Source organism: Mugil cephalus, chromosome 16 (genome assembly GCF_022458985.1).
Source record: "Mugil cephalus isolate CIBA_MC_2020 chromosome 16, CIBA_Mcephalus_1.1, whole genome shotgun sequence".
Classification (NCBI taxonomy): Eukaryota; Metazoa; Chordata; class Actinopteri; order Mugiliformes; family Mugilidae; genus Mugil; species Mugil cephalus.
In genome coordinates, this window is record NC_061785.1 from 23,819,906 (window position 1) to 23,840,031 (window position 20,126).

General features: G+C 38.9%; 1 protein-coding gene across 8 annotated transcripts in view; it reads right to left on the reverse strand.

Annotated features, from left to right (window-relative positions):
- The window catches only part of ryr2a (ryanodine receptor 2a (cardiac)), a 235,045-nt gene that overhangs the window by 68,853 nt on the left and 146,066 nt on the right, over positions 1–20,126 (reverse strand). For all 8 annotated transcript variants that reach the window (XM_047609639.1, XM_047609637.1, XM_047609638.1 and 5 more), the window contains 5 exons: positions 19,642–19,763; positions 19,453–19,502; positions 17,048–17,108; positions 5,915–6,153; positions 5,744–5,825 (listed from right to left, as the gene is read on the reverse strand). In XM_047609639.1, the coding sequence (XP_047465595.1) occupies positions 5,744–5,825; positions 5,915–6,153; positions 17,048–17,108; positions 19,453–19,502; positions 19,642–19,763 (554 nt within the window). The remainder of the gene's footprint in view (positions 1–5,743; positions 5,826–5,914; positions 6,154–17,047; positions 17,109–19,452; positions 19,503–19,641; positions 19,764–20,126) is intronic.

Below are 20,126 nucleotides of genomic sequence, written 5' to 3' on the forward strand. Positions count from 1 at the left end.
ATAAGACTGTCAGAGCCCTGGAAAACTCCATCAGCAACAGGCTTCTCCACCCTCGCTGTGCAAAGGAGCGGTACCGCAGGTCCTTCTTCCCCTCTGCTGTCAGACTCTACAACCAGGTCTGCTCCCAGTAGACCCACAACTACATATGTGCAATATCCCACTTAATGTGCAATATCTCTCCCATATACTTTCTTTATACCTGCTGTTTTGCAGTGTCTGCATCCCTCCAGAAGGGTAGACGTGTGCATATAACATATACATATTTATATACAGATTTATGCATACTCATTATTTTCATTTTTCATATCCTGTCAATGTGCCTGTCAATATCCTAACTACATGTACATATACCTATATTTCTTTTATATATCGGCTGTTTTGCACTGTCTGCTTCTCCCTGCCAACAGAGATGTGTGAACATATGCATATATTTATATTTATAAGCATACCCACTTTCTTACTGCCTGCCTTGTTTGTTGTAATATAGCTTTTTTATATATTTTTTGATATTATATTTTATAGTTTAGTCCACCCACACGTGCACCGCACGTGTGCACTGTCCGTGATGCTGAGTGACTTGCTTCTTCATCTTATCTTATGTTCTTTCTCTGAAGCCAGTTAAGTGGTGTTTGGGATCATTGTCTTGCTGAAATGTCCATCCTTGTTTCATCTTCATCATTCTGGTAGATGGCAGCAGATTTTTCTCAAGAATGTCTCAGTACATTTTATGGCCAAATGATGTTCTTTCCACTTCCGGATTATGGCCCCAACAGTGCTCAATAGAACGTTTAGAAGTTTAGAAATCCTTCTGTGACCAATGCCATCAGAATGTTTTACAACAATAAGGTTGCAAAGGTCTTTGCAAAGGACAGAGAGTTCTTTGCTTTTACCCATCATGAGATACTCTTTGTGTGACACCTTGGTAATGACACCTTTTTATAGGCCATCAGTCTGGACTGAACCAGCTGATATTCATTTGCACTGACAAGGGGCAGGATGGCTTTCTGATCACTTATAGATTTCAGCTGGTGTCTTGCCTTTCAATGCCCTTTTTCCACCTCCATTTCTGCATGTGTTCAATACTTTTTCCTTTGTTATCTTACATTATTTCACATAACTCAATTTCTGAACTTATTTATTTTGGTTTCTTTCTATGTATGGATTACTTGGGTTGTTACCAATACCTAGTGAAAATGTCATGTCAATAGCACTACAATAAAAATATGTTTAATATGAAAATTATGATGTGTTCAATACCTATTTTACCTGCTGCGTGTACTGTTACTGTCACATTTATGTATTGTCTTACCATCCTAAGGCATGTAGCCTTGTTGTTTCTGCAGTCCACCTCAATGCAAGGTATACTGTCAACTGAACTTTGGCTCATAATGTTATAAAAGTTCATAATGTAACAACCCCTTTGCACATAATGTAGTAATGTAATAACTTATTACATTATAAGGCTTACTGGTGCTGCTAATAATGTAATAATGGCTAACACTGTGAGAAAACTGCTGCATAATGTATCGGTTCTATGTAGCGCTTTATCAAAGACACTCAATAGCTTTACATTGAAGACATTATTCATTTGCTCACCCTGGTCCATGAAAGTTATGAAAAGAACTGGTGACAAAGGACAGCCCTGGTAGAGTCTAACCCTCACTGGGAACAGGTACGACTTACTGCCGGCTACTACTCATGCTCCTTTCGTACAGTGGCATTTTGTTTATTTTGGGCAAAAATTTGGCCGGAGGAAAGGTTTTTCCTTTGCCTGTAGGAATCCCACAGGATGCCTCTGGGGACACTGTCGTAAGCCTTCTCCAAATCCACAAAACACTAAACAGCTCCCTGTTCCCACCAAAAACAGTGTGACTGAAAAATATGCTTTTGTTACACCCAATGCCTTTAACCAATACACAGTTGTGCCATTTGGGTTGCGGAATGCTTCCACTACATTTGAACGTTTCATGAATACCAAGTTAAAAACAGTGAGGCCTATTTAGGTGACGTGGTTGCCTACTCCTCCGCCTGGTCTGACCAAGGCCTCCCTCACTCTCAACGCTACTCAAAGCTACTGTAACATATTTTGGTAAACAGGTATGTCAGGGACAGGTGCACCCCTTAGCAAAAAAGGTGCAGGAGATTATTGATTTTCAGACTTTTCAGATGTGGTGGCTCTTCTCACTAGTCTCGTTAGTCCACACTGAAAAGTTTTGTTTGGACCTCCGCTTGCCAGGGTGCTTTTAAATCTGCCAAGGCGTTACTGTGTAGTGCCTCCACCACGCCTTGCTTCATGCCCCTTTCAATTAGAAGTAGATGCTTGCATGTGGGGCAGGTGCTGTGCTCATGCAGGAAGATGATCAGGCTATTGACCATCCTGTCTGTTATTTTTCAAAATTTTTTTAACAAACACCAGGTCAACTATAGCATGATTGAGAAGGAAGCTCTTGCCCTCCTGCTCGCCAGTATTTTGAAGTTTATCCGGTCCAGTTCGCAGCCTATCCAAGTTTACACAGATCATAACCCCTTGGTGTTTCTTGCTCATATGCGCAACTGTACCAACGGCTTATGCGCTGACGCCTCCTTCTGAAAACTCTTGGGAATTAGACATCATAGGGGGATATTTAATTCTTAGGTATGGGGGTGTTACAACTGTGGTTGTAAGGTCCATGAGTCTGTTTTGCGGCTTTGTTTTAATATGTATTGCTTCAGGTGTGTGCTGTGCCCAGGAGGTGAGTTGTGCGGGAGGTCCCTGGATCGTGATTGGCTGCAGCAGGGAGCCATCGTCTATATAAGAAGCTAAGACGGCGGGCCAAGGATGGCAGTAGGTAAACTTAGGGGTGGACTGCCAGTTTTGTTATCTTATTTTCTCCTGTTTATTTAGTTAGGTTAGTTAAGTGTTCTGTACTTTATTTGGCTTTGTTAGGTTATTGGATTAATTTCAAGGTAGGATTGTTTGGTTGTTATTTTGGCCTTGGTGCACCGTGAAGCAATCATTTACTTACTTTTAATTTGTTTCACTTTTGTAAATAAATAACTTTCTTTATATTGTAACCTTTTGTGTCTTGGTGGCTGCTTGGGACCAGGGGAAGATGGGGGCCTAATCATGTTGTGTCCTAGACACCCCTAGACAGGGCGTAATTGACTGCCATGGCTGCGGTACGTTGAGCCATAACCGAAGATCAGACCGCCAAGGTCTCTGCATATAGCACTCTTTGTGCTCCTCCTGCGGGTTGTGGGCCCACATGGAGGTGAACCCATGGATCCAGTTCGGGCTGGGCCTGGTCTGAGCCCATGGGCAAGCACCTGGTGGCTGGGCGTTTGACCCAGCCCCAGGCATGACTCCAAGGTAACCTTCCATTTAAGGTTTTCAGAACCATTCTTTTTGTGACACTTCAGGGTAGGGGACCAAATGCCCTGGACCCTAGGGGCTACCCCAAAAAGTCAGGGGCAAAATGAGGTAATGGTTCATGTGTGAAGTTCTTCCAATATCGTGCCCTTGTACTTTTTTTGAATGTTTCCTACTGCTTCCGTAAGTTATTTGGGACGGATATATTAAGTAGCCGGATCTTCTTTTTCGTGCTGTTGTTTTGACTGGTGAAGCTGAGCTGGTGAGTTAGCCTACAATGTATATGTTTGAAGTGATTATAACTTGTGTTGAATGCAACAAATATGTTCATGTATGTGGATTGTACAGTGGATAATATGCCCGTGTTATTTATGTTGCGATTTTGTTTTGTATTTGTGTCACTTCAGTTGATTACCTGGCAAGCAGCAAGGTTACAGTTCATGCAAATGTAAAAATAAAACATGTGAAGGACAGTAATCGGGGTCCGTGCTTGACTGTGACACTGTTTCACCAGTTAAAAACACCCTTTACGGTAGGAGTTATTGGACTAAAGTAGTTAGTTTAATAAAACCGTACAGTTCATAGAGAAGAGAAGTGACAGCTCAAGGAGGTCTCATCCTCTACATTATACTACGACTTATCCTCACTACAGTAGGGTCCATCACAGAAACAGACAATTTAGAATCAGAAAAGAAGTAAACAATAAATAAATAAGTAAAAATACCATTCACTCATTGAGTCTTGATTTGAGTGAACACTGAAACAGTCATTGACAAATGGAACCCCCTGCACTTGATTTTTGTTGGCAGCTATAATTTATGGTCATGTATTATTTATGCATATTGTTAAGTTAAATTTATTTGGACTTATGTTTTTATGTAGGGTCCCTGACAGGCTGTGTTTACATTTTAACAACTTTTGAGCTGGTTCATTTTTATTATAAAAAAAAGTAAATTGAATGAATATGTCACTCTGCTATCATGTTTTTAATGTAAGTAGTAGGAAAACAACACTTAGTCTTTACTAAATTGGCATTAAGACCAACAATAAAATAACAGCATCTGGAAGGTCTTCTTTAGGTGTCATGGGAGGAAAAAGTGTTTATTATTGTGTCCTGCATTTATTGTAGCAACAGTTAACAAAGAAAATGCTCTTTTACGCTAAATGAACTGCAGTCCCCCTCCACCCCTAATTTACCCTCTGCTCCTGTCAGATTTTGAGTTGCTTACTGCCACACCACAACAAATCCGACTACAAATCATAGTCAAACACAGACCTCCTCCCCCACCGTATTTTCGTTGTCAGTGCGTGCAATTTTGACCAATTAGGCTTCTCTTCCTTGTTATTACATCATGCACTCATGATTTGACTACATTATGAACCAATTATTACATTATGAACTTTTATTACATTTAAGCTGTTACTACATTATGAGCCATTATTACATTACGAGTTGCTACAATTGTTTACAATGGTCACAATGGTCTTTGTTTCAGTACCTCCATCGTGTATTTATCAGTGGACAGGGCTTTATCCTCCAGTGCAACGCCAGCATCTGGCCTCGTTATCCCATTTGAGAAGTTGTGCAGAAATGTTATTGTTCCTCTAAGACCACTGGTAGACAGGCTTCTTTGAACAGTAATTCTTGGGTTGGAGTCTTGTGTACTTTATTTATCACGAAAAGAATTAACTTGCTTTTGTATCGCTCACTGAACAACGTCTCTATTGATTGCATGGTGGTGAAATCACATTCAGCCTGCCAAATCCTTCATGAGGTACATCTGATCTAGTTTCTACAAGTAGAGTGTATAAACCTCTAGGAAACATTAAGGCTAAGCTAAGACTAGCTTTTAGGCTTGAAAGCACTTCATTGCTTAGGAATAAAAATCCTAGTTATTACACTTTCACTAAGGTTTGATACCATGTTTCCAACCATCACAATGCTACTTAGAATTTTGCTGACTTGAGGCACAGAGATTTATCAACGATAGGCAATGGCTTCAAGTTGAACAAGCTCCAGTAAGTAAGTTCCATCTGAGCACTATTTCAATGGACTTATACATTCTCATCTTCTATAACCACTCGTGGGCTAGAGAAAGTCGGTGAACCCGGAAATAACCCACACAGACACAGAGGGAACATGCAAACTCCAAACAGAAAATGGTAGTGGCAAATGGCAATCTGCTTCAGTATGAGTTCTGAGCTAGAACAAATGCAGAATAATCCAAAAAATATTCATTTCAGATTCTGTACATACAGTTATTCATGATGTCTGAAGTCTGAGAGTCTTAATCAAACAAAGTCCTAACTGTGAAGAAGATAACTGAAAGCTAGTAAAAAGGCATACAAACTCCACAGTGACTTTAAGAATGTATATTATGTGACATACTGTACCTTTCCACATAGATGCTTTTGTTGGTTCCCAGAAAGTAGAGGCTGTTGAGGATTCTGTAGCAAGATTTCTGAACATCAGCCACTGCAGAAAGAAAGACAAACACTGAAACTCTGACATGATCCTTTTCATTACACATAGACTATTAAATGAATTGTCCTGTTAGTGCTCACATATGAGGTCTTCTCCAAACATGCTCTGTCCGATATGCTCAAACAGGGACGACAGGACAGGCAGCAGAGCAAATGTGGTGTAATTGATGATCTGTGTGACACCGCGCGGCTGCTCTCTGCTGTGAGTGAACTGGCCAAGTTTCAGGTTCTCTTGAGTCTTCTCCAAATCCTCAGCAGCATTACTGAAGTATGACCGTAAAGCTGCCTTCACTGACTCCAGTCCAGTCTTCATCACTGTCCTGAGATAGTTAGGCTTTGTATTATTACCTTAATACAACAATGTTTAATTATACGTCCTACATTAGTGTTATCTGATGCCAGTGACATTAATTATTTTAAACTCAATATACAACAACATTCGACCTTTGCGCTATACCAGTAACATGTATACATTTGAAAAATACAATTTGTCTTTGTGTTGTTTAAGTTGCACCCAAACTCCAATTCTTCCACATTCAGCACAACAATTCAAATTCAATGTGGACTTGTCAAGTCTGCCAATAACTTTTTTTTCCCTCAGCAATATCAAAGTATAACTGTAGGAGCATATCTGTGCGTACACAGACTTCTAATTTATCACTGCAGCCATGCCTTCAAAATAACGCACGTATTCTAAATTTTAATGATGCATGCAGAATTGTAAACTTTTGGCTGCAACCCCTAGTATAAAAGGAAAAGTTTTACATGTATAATTGCAAGGGTGAGTGGGTTAGATGTTGGCAATGATGATTAATAGCAATGACACGAACTGGCAAATGTGGACTTGTCGTTTAGGCCATATTTCCTGACCTTTTTCAACTTGGCTTTAAGGTGTACCCCTTGCAGAGAAACTTGTTTCTCCTGTTTTGTTCATCTTGCAACTGAAACATTTAACGTATAACATTTGTGCATTCAACACTCCATATTTTTTCCTGTTTGCAACCAGAGAAGCTACAGTACATCTGCTTGGGTTAATGTATATAACAAGTGAAATGTCAGAATAAGTTAGCACACTGCCCATTTTAAGTACCTTTCAAAAGCAATGTGTTAAGGCATCTTAGATAAATTATAGACCAGCAGAGATAGATACATAAAAACTATTACACTGTTTTAACTGTGTTATTAGTGCAATAAGTCAGGATAGATTTGTAAGCTATTTGCACTGTTCTGGCAAAATAAAAGAGCTCCATCTGGACCCTAAATGTTATCAAGACTCGCGATGGCCATGGTGGTGAGTTTTAGGAGGTCAAGAATTGTGGTCAAGCTCATAAACATCAAGAGTAAGGAGGCTGGCATTGATGAGCATTAGAACAACAGATGGGACTGAAAAACCACTGTATCCATGTGAAAGATAGAGATGAGCCGACTATATTTTGAGGAAATTCAGTGTATGCAACCAGACTTTGGGATCAATGCAAATCCTGTGATTATTGCCAGAGATGCCAGAGATGACAAAGACAAATAACTATTTAACTATCAGAGACCTCTACCATCATTGGCCAAAACATGGGGATGTTTGAGTCAGCAAGGAACATGAATAATTTAACACAGTGTTCTCCATTACACACAAGCCATACCCCAAGACATATGACAGAGAAAGTGGGTCTTATATTCCTACAGACTCTTAGTGCACATAATTAAAAACCTGCAAGTAATTGCAATTAGATTGTTTACTGACAACCACAGTTAATATTATTCATAATTCAGTTTCCGTAACCGTGTTCTCCAGAACACCTGCGAACAGACCCAACACCTTAGGCTACGAGACAAGAGGTAGTTAATATTAAACACAGTATAATAGTGCATCTTTCAGAAATTTCACTATTTCTGCATAAAAATGACCCATAAAACATCAGATTTTCACACAAGTCCTGAATGCAGGCAAAGAGAACACAAACGAACAAATATAATAGAAATATTATATTTGTTTATCCAGAAAATTAGCCAATATTACATATCTGTGAGGTGAAAAAGTAAGTGCATTTCATGGATAAATTAGAGTACATCTGATCAGAAGTGTTTCCTATCAATGGAATGACACTGAGGTGTGTCTCAGTGCAACTTTTTTGCAACAACAAAAACAAACAAACAAAAAAAAAAATTCAGGGATTTCTTGTAGTTCTTCAGTTTGTGAATATGTAAGACAACACAGGCAAAGGGGTTTTCTGAGGATCTCAGATAAAGAGATGTTGGTCATCAGGCTGGGAAAGAGTTTGGAATCCACAGTTGAACAGATTATGAACAAATGAAGGAGATTTAAGACAACTGTAGTACTCCACATGAGATGTCCATCACCAAAAGAAAGATGCCTATTAGTCAGAGAGGTCATAAAGGAACCCAGGGTATCTTTTAAGCAACCAAAGGGCTCTCTCCCATTCATTCATTTTCATGAACCCACCATCGGGACAACGTTGAACAACCATAGCGTGCATGGCAAAGTAGCATCGACAAAGAAACTGCTCTGCAAAAACATCAGGTCGATAAATCCAAAGACTAGCTGGAGAATGTTTTGTGATGAGACCAAACTGAACTGTCTGGTTTACATGACAGGTGTGATTTCTCGAGACAAATAACCATACACATTGTTGTTTTTGTCCCAGATAACCGAAACCACTAGTAAATGTTGAGTGTGTAATTGTAACATTAATGAAACAGATAGATAGGTGGCTAATTTATTTAGCAGGTGTGGAGACATGGAGCTGGACATGCAACTACATTTAAAACCTTTGCCTATGAAACTAAAACTTTGTACCTGATGACTCTGTCTGCATGTCAATCCAATGCAAGACCCATAAAAAACTATTCAATAAAGTAATGTTTCACCTGCAATGATGTTTCTTCAAAACTTCATTACCGGCAACTGTGGGGAACTGTGCAACACCAGCCACAGAGCCTGAGAATGTTGTAAGGCAATACTCCAACCGATGTCTTGAGGAAGGTTACTCTGCTGTCATTACTTCTTAAGTTCCATGCCACTTACCATGTCAAGTTTTCAAGGTTCCAAGGAAACTACAGCAGCTGCAGAACCCACCAGCATGCATGGTGGATCACCCTGGCCTTGAACCTGTGTGTTTGAATGTATTCTTACTACAGGATGCATTCAAGTATTGCATTCATCTATAGAGCAGACCAACAGTAAGTTGTACCGAGCATGCAAGTTGTTAGCTATTACTGTAACACATTTTGGAAGGAAGAAAATAACTTATTGCTTGCATAATCTTTACATTATTAAAATTAAAAACATGCACAGTATAGATGTAGTTGTGAGGAAGACATATATTTCTGACAAATAACAAATACAACACAAGGTCCTTTCAGCAAAGTAATTTAATGAACAAGGTGGCACAGCAGTTCTGATTATTTCACAATAATAAATGCAAAAGTAGACAGACTACACATGTATCTCCATTTACTGTTATCAACTGTTAGAGAAGCATTGTTAGATGTGTGTATTTTTTGGAATGAGGATCAAATTGGTGCTTCCCTCATACATTGTAGAGATGCTTAAGCATGGTATACGGATTTCACCCAAACTAAGAATACTTAAATGCAAAGTGAGCAAACAAAGGAAAGATCTAAGTCACATCAATATTTGGTGTTACTACCCTTTCTCTTCCCTTCAAACCAGCATCAATCCTTAAAGGTACACTTGGACAAAATCAGGGATTTTGCAGGTTCGTAGACGCAGATCGTAGACGAGATGAAAAACGCATGAAGGTTATTTCCCTTCGAAATTTGAAAATGTCAGACAGTGCCTTCAGCTCAGAAGTGGGACCCAGGTACACCCATCTACTGTCTGGAGAAGCCTGGCCAGAAGTGGTCTTCATGTAAGAGTTCTAGCCACAAATCCATCCCTCTGACATGGAAACAAGGCCAAGAGACTCACTGGGGTGCCGAAAAATGGCAACAGGTGCTCTGGACTGATTTGTCAAAATTTTAAATACTTGGCTGTAGCAGAAGGTAGCTTGTTCACTGAAGGGCTGGAAAGCATTACAATTATGAGTTTCTGCAGGCAACAGTGAAGCATGGTGGAGGTTCTTTACAAGTTTAGGGCTGCAAATGGAGTTAGGCAATTAGTCAGAATTAATGGCGTCATCAATGCTGAGAAATACAGCATCCATCATGCAATACCATCAGGGAGGTGTAAGATTGGCCCCAATTTTTTTCTGCGGCACGACAAAGACTCCAAACATACAGCCAAGGTTGTTAAGAACTATATTCAGCGTAAAGAAAAACAAGACGTCCTGGAACTGATGGCATGGCCCCCACAGAGCCCTGATCTCAACATCATTGAGTGTGTCTGGGATTACATGAAGAGACCGATTTGAGGAAGGCTACATCCACAGAAGATCTCTGATTAGTTCTCCAAAAGGCGTTGAATAAAGGCAACTGGACTTGTAGAATTTCTTGAAGACGCTTCTTCAGTTCTGAGAGACTAGTGAGAAATTGAGGTTTAAATAGGAAAACTCTGTCGGTGACACCCACCAGAATGCTGCTTGAACAGAAACTGGTGCCACTATTTTCATAAAGGCTGGGTACTTACCTGGGTTAAGTGGGGAGACTGTGTGTCCGTGCTACTTACTATGAATGGTGCTCTAACGATACTATTGTCAATGGGAGTCTCCAGTTTCAAGGTGTGAATGGTATTAAAACTTCTTGGGGAAAGAAGTCGAGACTGAATTGTAAATAGATGGCAGACTAAATTTCAGTCCACCTCCTCTGTTTAGAGAAGTTTTTTCCACTCTGGCCAGGACTTTGACGTTGGTTTCTTCAAAGAAGTGTCCTTTGTCCTGCAAGTGGAAGTGGACTGCTGAGGTATTCCCGATGAGCTGGCCCTCCTGTGTTGAGCCATGCGTTTGTGGATGGATTGTTTGGTTTCCCCAATGTACAAGTCTGTACATTCCGTACTGCACTGAACAGCATACTTAGACTTAGACTTTAATGATCCACGAGGGAAATTACTGTTGCCGTAGCTTTGTTGCACATAAAAGTAAACACTCATAAAAACCACAAGAAAGATAAAATAGATAAAAATAAATAATAGATAAAATAAAACGAGATTAAATTAAAGTAAAATAAAAATAAGTATCTGGCAAAATAAAATAAACAATGTAATCAAAAAATTTACAGAATTAGTATGAACAAATATACAAAAGTAGCTGGCAAAAACAGTGTCCAAGGTGATGTGGTTGTTTGGCCAGTTGCATAGCAACAGCAGCTTGATCACATCATCGCATGGTGTTTCCATGTCCTACGCTCCGTTGTAAATGCCAATGGAGCGTGTCAAATCATAGAGTCCTGAAGCCGGGCGCAGGCACACTGTGGTTGGTATGAACCAGGTCTCCAAAGCACTTCTAATGACACACTCCCTCTGGGTCCCATCAAGCGTACACAGTCCATTGATCCTGCTTCCAAAGACCTCACACTCCCCGTTGGGACAGACGGCACCGCCAACCCGAACCTCCTTCTCGGCTCCACTACCGCCAACTCCAGCGTGGTATCCCTAGTACTGAAGTTCAGCATTAACCTCAGGCCTCACGCTGGGCAGCTCAGGGTACACGGAACAGCACTAACAGCTGATCTCAGGAACACACCACCAGACACAACAGCTGCTCTGCCAAACGCCATAGCCAACGACATAGTCAAAAACAAAAAGTCCAGAAAAAAACTAAATAAAAACTGCACAAAAAGACAAAAACAACCAAAAATCACGCTGACTGGTTCAAGGCTCATAAAAAAACAACAAGTCAGACAAAAAACAACCATTAACACACTAAGATTAACCTAACAAGGTTAACATCACGAAGCTACTGGCGACAGCCTCTTTACTCTGTTGTTACTCTGCTGGTTACCCTAATGTACAAGGCTCTACATTACCGACAGCACTGAACAGCATACACTAACATCACTCTGTTTTGCCTGTGTGTTTTGTCTGTGGGGTAGACTAGTTTCTGTGTATTGCTGGATTTGAAATAAACTAGAATGCAGTGTTTTCTGAAAATTCTCCTCACTTTCTCCAATACACCACCCACATAGGGGATGACAATGTTTTTCCTCCTGTGGTACTCCTCATCCCGGTCCCTTTTGGGATATCTGTTTGACCCTTTAACAAAGGCCCAGTTGGGATACTCACACATCTTGAGGGTTTGTTTGATGTGTTTTCCCTCCTTCTCCTTTACATCCTGTTTTGTGGGTACAGTTTGTGCTCGCTGTTTGAGGGTTCTGATGACTCCTAGTTTGTGTTCCAGGGGGTGGGGGTTATCAAATAATAATGCTGGTCAGTTTGAGTAGGTATTCTATATACTTCAATGTTGAGGCTTCGGGCTTCTTCAACATGCAGAGTGGAGGTGGAACCTGCAAAGGTGTGTGAGTTTGTGTGGGAGACAAACTTTTATGTTCTTGTTGCTCAGCAGTGGTTTTCATCTTGGAACCCTTAACTGAGGCAAGTGAGGGCTGCAATTGTTGTGACCTCTCGGATGAGTAGTTGCTGTGCTGTTGGGGTAACTTTGGCTGACCGGACACTACTGGGAAGGATCACCACTGTTCCATGTTTTCACCATTTAAAGATAATATCCAACTCTGTGGTTCACTAGAGTCACAAAGCTTTAGAACATTTTCCAGACTAATAGATCTCAGTTACTTTCTTTCTCATTTGCCTCCTGTTCCTTTGAATTTCTTTGGCACGACATCTTTGAGGACACCTATTTACGTGACTTCTTGATTGAGAACAGGTGCAGCAGTAATGAGGCCTGGATGTGGCTAGAGAAACTGAATTCAGGTGCGAATAACCACAGTCCAGTTATGCTTTAATAGGAGGAGCAAACAGTTTGTCACACAGGGCCATGTAGATATATATAAACTCCATTAATGTTACCAAAACATGATGGCACAGACCACCACTTTGATGAGTTTATGTTTTTGCAAACGCTCAAACCTTCTGGCACCCACCTGTTTGCTTCTGAAAACCCACAAGCAACCATGACTTGCCAAGGCCTCCTTCTTCATTATGACAGCTTCAATCAGTGTCCACCATTATATTCTTAGATTGCCTCCACAACACGCATGGAAGATTTTCTGACCAATGTTCCTGCCAGCTGCCCCCACAGTGGAGGATTTGAACATAGCACCTATGCATGTAGGTAGGAGACAAACTTTCTTTTACTACTACTATGGGACCATGGAGGTAGTATACAGTGGGTAAAATATGTATTGAACACATCACAATTTTTCATAGTAAACTTATTTCTAAAGGTGCTACTGACATGAAATTTTCACCAGGTGTTGTTTACAACCCAAGTAATACATACACATAAAGAAACCAAACAAATAAGTTCAGAAATTAAGTACTAATTAAGTAATAACACAGGCAAAGAGTACTGAATATGCTTACTGATATTATTGTAATACTTTGTACAAAAGCCTTTGTTGGTAATGACAGTTTCAAGACACCTCCTGTATGAAGAAACTAGTCGCATGCATTGCTCAGGTGTGATTTTGGCCCATTCTTCCACACAAACAGTCTTTAAATCTTGAAGGTTCTGTAGGCCTCTTCTATGAACTCAGATTTTTAGTACTTTCCATAGATTTTCAATTGGATTCAAGTCAGGTAATTGGCTGGGTCATTTTGGCAGCTTTATTTTCTTTCTCTGAAGCCAGTTGAGAGTTTCCTTGGCTCTGTGTTTGGGATCAATGTCTTACAATTCCAAAATGGTGTTGAATAAACGCAACTGGAGTTGTAGAATTTCTTGTTGGGGACAAAAGTCAAAACTGAATTGTAAATAGATGATAAATTAAATCTTATATGAGATTTAGAGTTTTGACTTCATCCACACCTTGAGACTGGAAGCTCCCACTGACAATAGCATCGTTAGAGCTCCATTCATAGGGTAAATAGCCTTTTCACACAATCCCCCCCTCAACAACAGGTAAGTACTCAGCCATTATGAAAATAGTGACACCAGTTTCTGGTCAAGCAAGTTTCTGGTGGGTGTTCCCACAGAGTTTTCCTATTTAAAGAAGAAGAAGAAGAAGAAGAAGAAGAAGAAGAAGAAGAAGAAGAAGAAGAAGAAGAAGCAGCTACTCAGATGAGTGCCATAACGTCTTCAAGAAATTCTACAAGTCCAGTTGCCTTTATTTGATGCCTTTTTGGATTACCATGACCTGGATGACTGAGAACCTTTACAGACATATTGTCTTACGGATGTGTCCCCCCTCGTTTCATCTTCATCATTCTGGTAGATGGCAGCAGATTTTTCTCAAGAATGTCTTGGTACATTTTTCCATTCATCCTCCCTTCATAAGCAAAAAAACAGCCCCACACTATGATGTTCCCACCTCCAAACTTCACTGTCGGTATGGTGTTTTTGGGGTGATGTGCAGTGTATTTTGTCCTCCAAACATGGTGTGTGTTATGGCTTCCTAAGAGTTCAATTTTGCTCTCATCTCACCAGACTATGTTCTCCCAGTATTTTACAGGCTTGTCCAAATGTTGTACAGCAAACAGTAAATGAGCTTCAACATGCTTTTTCTTCAGAAATGGAGTCTTATGTGGTGAGCATGCATACAGGCCATGTCCGTTGAGTGCATTGCTTATTGTTTTCTTTGAAACAATTGTACCTGCTAATTCCAAGTCTTTCGGAAGCTCTACACAAGTGGTCCTTGGCTCTTGGACAACTCTTCTGATAACTCTTTTCACTTCTCTTTCACAAACCTTGCGAGGAGCACCTGGTCGTGGCTGGTTTATGGTCGAATGATGTTCTTTCCAGATTATGGCCCCAACAGTGCTCACTGACCACAGAAGTTTAGCAATCCTTCTGTAACCAATGCCATCAGAATGTTTAACAACAATAAGATTGTATCTTGTGAGAGTTCTTTGATTTTGTGTGACACCTTGGTAATGATACACCTTTTTATAGGCCATTTGTTTGGACTGAACCAGCTGATATTCATTTGCACTGACAAGGGGCTGGATGGCTTTCTGATCACTGATTGATTTCAGCTGGTGTCTTGGCTTTCCATGCCTTTTTCCACCTCCCTTTCTGTGTGTGTTCAATGCTTTTTCCCTCCGTTATTTTACATTGTTACACATAATTTTATTTCTGAAATTGTTTGTTTTGGTTTCTTTCTATGAAACCAAATTCTTTCTATGTATGGATTATTTGGGTTGTTACCAACTCCTGGTGAAAATTTCATGTCAATAGCACCTTTAGAGATATGTTTACTATGAAAATTTGTGATGTGATTTACCCGCTGTATATTCCCTGAAATGTTTCCATTTGAAGCTTGAGTGTTATGCACATCTTCACAATAACAAACATCATGGTGAATAAAAACTCTCTAAGTAAATAATGCCCTAATGTGTGCTTTTAGTGAGTGAATGTGAATTTCGTGTAAATAGCACCTACTGTTAAAAATTGTTAAGTGTTCAATACTTATGTTACCCGCTGTAGTGGATGAGGAAACTGGTGGCATTCCATGCTGGTATCCAACAATTTCAGCACAAACAGATCTAGCAAACTTAATATACTCAAAGGGGAAGACAATGGGAGAGAGCATGAACACACAGGCCAGGAATTGTAGGGAAAAATGACATCTAATTGGACATTAGACAACTCAACTAGCAGACCAAGATCTCACACCAATGTTCTCAAAGGCAAAGGTCAAGCTAGGTTTTGGACACATTAACTGTAACACATTAAGCTGTAATTATTTTACCTGAAAAAAGTGGGGTACTTTCATTTCCATTTGGAAATGCAAAAAAAAAACTCTGCCTAAAGCAAACTCTGTCTGCCTGGGGCTTGAAAGGAGCACATACCATGCATATGTACCAACAGAGGCTTAAATATGGTATATTCATCGCAGATCAACGAATGGACCAAATTAACATATTTTGGAGAAAAGTAACAAATTGCTACACTGTTCAAATCACACAGACTAAAGTCATGGCTGTGCATACATAGATTAATCAGTTAAGTAAACTACTCATCAATAATTCTCCCTTAATAAACAGAATCATATTAAAGTAGATACATTTATTTGATTTTATACATACCACAGTGCCACCAATAACCAATCTACCTTTTTTTTTTTTTTAACAATAAGCTGTTGTTTATCAGTAAAGCGGCTATTTCAACAGGAATGGTTTGTTTGAAGGTTTTAGACTATATAATAATAGACAGTGCACTGAATGAGTAAACAACAATCGCTTTTGACAACTTCTCTCCATATTCACCCGATTTAAATACCAGAATGTGACTTGTTTGGATCTTATTGACCTAACAGATTACAATTTCTCCATGTCAACTATGCTTCTTTCACTGATACAAAAAAATAATGGTTGAGAGAGCTTATTCAAAAAAATTCAAAAAGGAATGCAAAGAAGCACATGTGACAATGAAAAAGAGATGAATCTAGTTGCACCTGTTGCTCAAAGCTTTTGGTTTTGACGTTTGCTACAGTCAGTGGTGTTGGATGTGAGTTCAAATTAAATTTTTTTTTATTATTATTACATCATATAGGCGATATTATATTATTGGATTACAATTAGTAATGCATTCATGTATCATTTTGATATTTTTGCTATTTTTGATGGGGCTAATTACTGCTTATACATTGCTGGGTAGCTTAACCTATATTAAATGATATACACTATATTGGCAAAAGTATTCAGTCACCCCTGCAAAAAACAGGGTTACTCTCGCGCTCTTCTAAAATACATACTAAAAAAATAATAACATAAACTTGCTTCGGCACAGAAATTGTTTGGTATTATCAACAGTTGGATCCCTAATGTAATCCATTATTTACTTACCACATTTACTTAACAGACTAAGATGACCAAGCATGATTTACAGGTGGGATTGAAACTGAAAACCCTGATGTGTGTAGTTACTGGACAAAATGGATTGAATGCTGAAAAAATGTCTTGAAATGCATGTACGGGTGATTAACTGCTCTTATGTCTAGAATTCTTAACACATTAAAACAAAAAGAAGACCAACATAACACAATATCAGCATCTTGTTCTGGTTCTTTTTTTAAAGAGACTAGTGTACGTGTGTATTCAGGTTTATTTATTTTTTATTTATTTTTTGCATTTATTGGTAAACTTCTGAATAATGCTAAATAACACACAGTTCCATATTTTTCTCTTACCTGGCGTCCAAGCTTTGTCCTAGTATCTGCAAACAGTTGACTATTGATGTTGCATTGTTACCTGGAGAGCAGAGAGGTTCACATGATCAACAGAAAATTTATTGTATCTACTGAGCAGTTTGTCTTTTTTTGTGTGGCTTGGATGTTAAGCGTTAAGGTGGCTACAAAGTCTAGGGATAAATGTGGTCCAACTCCAACTAAAACTACTGGATCAGGGCACATCATCAGGTCAGGTCAAGTTTTTTTTTTGTCTGACATGTCCAATTAGGTATGTAGGATTGTGGAAAGTATGACCAGTATGACAAGTCGCAACCTTCATTGGACTGTAGGTTAGTCCTCCATTACTAATGGATTTTTACTAATGGTTTAACTAATGCATGTCTTCTGGGGGCCTCTTTTTCCAGTCAGAATGTAGAGGCCCTTGATTTTACTTTTATTTGTCATTATTCCCATTAATAGGGATATGAATAATAAAAAAAAAATAAAAAAAAAACAATTTCACCACCCAGCAGCCATCTGGGTGACAGCAGTACCCTTAGTGCCAAAAGAAAATATCTTCACTAAATAATATTTATATGTTGTTTCAAAAATGTTTTCTAATTTCTAAAGTGTGCTCCACTGACAAGTAAAGGAGAAATCTACTGTCTGGGCAGATTTTCTGGATGGACACATATGGATAAAATTGTTGGTACCCTTCTATTAAAGAAAGAAAAACTCAGTGGTCACTCAAAATAATAATAACAATTTACTGAAAATTAACTAATGAAAATCAGACATTGCTTTTGAATTGTGGTTCAACAGAATAATTCCAAAAACAAACAAACAAACAAAAAAAAAAAAAAACTAATGATACTGACTGGACAAAAATTATGCCCTAGAAAAGATTGAAAATAATTTGACTACAGGAACATGTTAAACTAAGGTGTGTCCTGTAATTACAATCAGAGATTTTTTTTTCTTTAACAGAGGTGTATCAATCATTTTGTCCACATGAATACCTGCCAACCGTAGAATCATGAAAGTAGTTAGGGTAGGCTTGGCATTGTATAGTCTATTTAAGCTAAATGGTACTCTAAATCAATAATACAGCAGCATGCCAACACAGCCAGGGAACTTACACTTTGCTAACAAGTTGATGCAAAATCAAAAACTTACAGCAACAATTTTTTATTTTCTATGGTACCACAAGCATAGAAAAGTACCATATATTATTACATGGATAATGACGATGCAAGTGCAGATGAGGCAAAAAATATCCACTCTCATTTGTGAAAATAAATAAAATAAAAATAGCACCAGAGATATTCTGCATTTGAGTCTCCTGATCAGGGACATGGTATAGAAAACAATTAACTACAATGCAAAAGACCTGTAAATATAATTGAGAGTATCAGTGATCAACAGCATACAGTATTCACATCCTGAAATGTTTTTGTACTTGTGACAGCTGCAACTGCTACTACTTATGAGTTCTCACATGTTGCAAATCAGGTTGACAAAGGCCTAAGTTAGCTTGTTTTGTGATAATGCTAAATGTAAAATGGGTGTAGTGAGAGTAGCTAATTACACACTATCTGTTTTGTATGCACATTTGTGACTGGTTGATTAATGTTTTGTATCCAGTTGCAAGAATTGTAGAATTTCAATGGCATTGGCACAGGTTACAACATTTTCTGCTAAAGGGCTGCTGCATAACATAGTTTGATTAAGAAGCTTTTGAGTTATACATTTCAAAGGGTTGGATTTCAACCTTCACAATTAACTAGTGAAGTTCACTAGAAGAGCTATGATACTGTGGTCAAGAGAGCTCAACTTACTGCGACTTAAGAAAACACATTCAAATGGAAAAAACACAAGCAATGTAAGACAAGGTCTTCATTATTTAATTTGACAACACATGCTGTGCAAATCCCCACAATACCAGAAAATACCGAAATTCACTACAAATTCTTACACCACGAGCACATACTCACACCACCCACAAATATAACACCCGCAAATACAAAAATGTGGTACAAGAAGCACAAAAAACAACAGAAATATTTCCATGGGACAACATTGCACACATGAACATGGCTAGGACACAACTCGTTATTCAAGGTTGACTTTGCAATGTGCATGTGTTGTCAAATTGGAAAGGACACTTAATTTGCTTGTGATTTGTCTTTTTGTTTGTGTTCCCTTGCCATGTGTTGAGCTGTCTTTGAGCAATGTGGGTCCCTGTCTTCAGCAATACATACAATGCATACAATGCATCCATGCAAAAAGAGGTGCAAGTAAAGAGAAAGCAAAAGAAAACTACTAGCAAGTAAAAATGGGATCAAATTTCAAACTTTATGAACCAGAGTTGCAACTGGTAATATGTGAAAAGCAATAACTAAGCATGTTGGTTACACTGTCCTTACCAAAAAGTGATATCCTATGTCTGACAAGAACTCCGAGTTTGCAGAAAAGACTAATTAAAAGCAGAAGAGGTAAAGAAGAAAGTGAGGTCAAGACTGAGATTTTAAACAAGGTCTCACACTGAAGAAGTTCGAAAGTTTGTTATCATGCCATACTTAGATTTTTGACTTCTGTTTGCTCGCCACACTCACCTGGTTACCATCTCCTTTTCTTTATTAGAGGCGTGGCCACCACTGCTCACTGGATGTATGGCTGTAGATAGGAAGTACAGCCTGTGGTTTTTAAAGTACAGATCCACCAATGGCAACACGACCTGTAGGTGAAATGCCATGGACAATGTAGTTGTACAGGATGTGTCAAAAACATACAAAACAATTTCAGTGGGTATTTAAGTGAAATCCTTTTCTTTCACACACAATTTTATTACAGTGGCCAAAATAAATCATAACGTACACAACAGCGGAGCTAAAATACATAAAATACTAAGGAATTCGGATTTAATTTTATTCTTTACACTGAACTCAAACATTCATACTGTATGCAGCAGCCATACAGTTAAGAGGTGAGAGGACTAGAAATCATGCTGCAGATAATTATGCTGAAAAACACAACCAAACCCTCTGTGGTTTCAGTATAAATTTAAATGGCTTAATTTTCTCCTTCACATAAATCATAT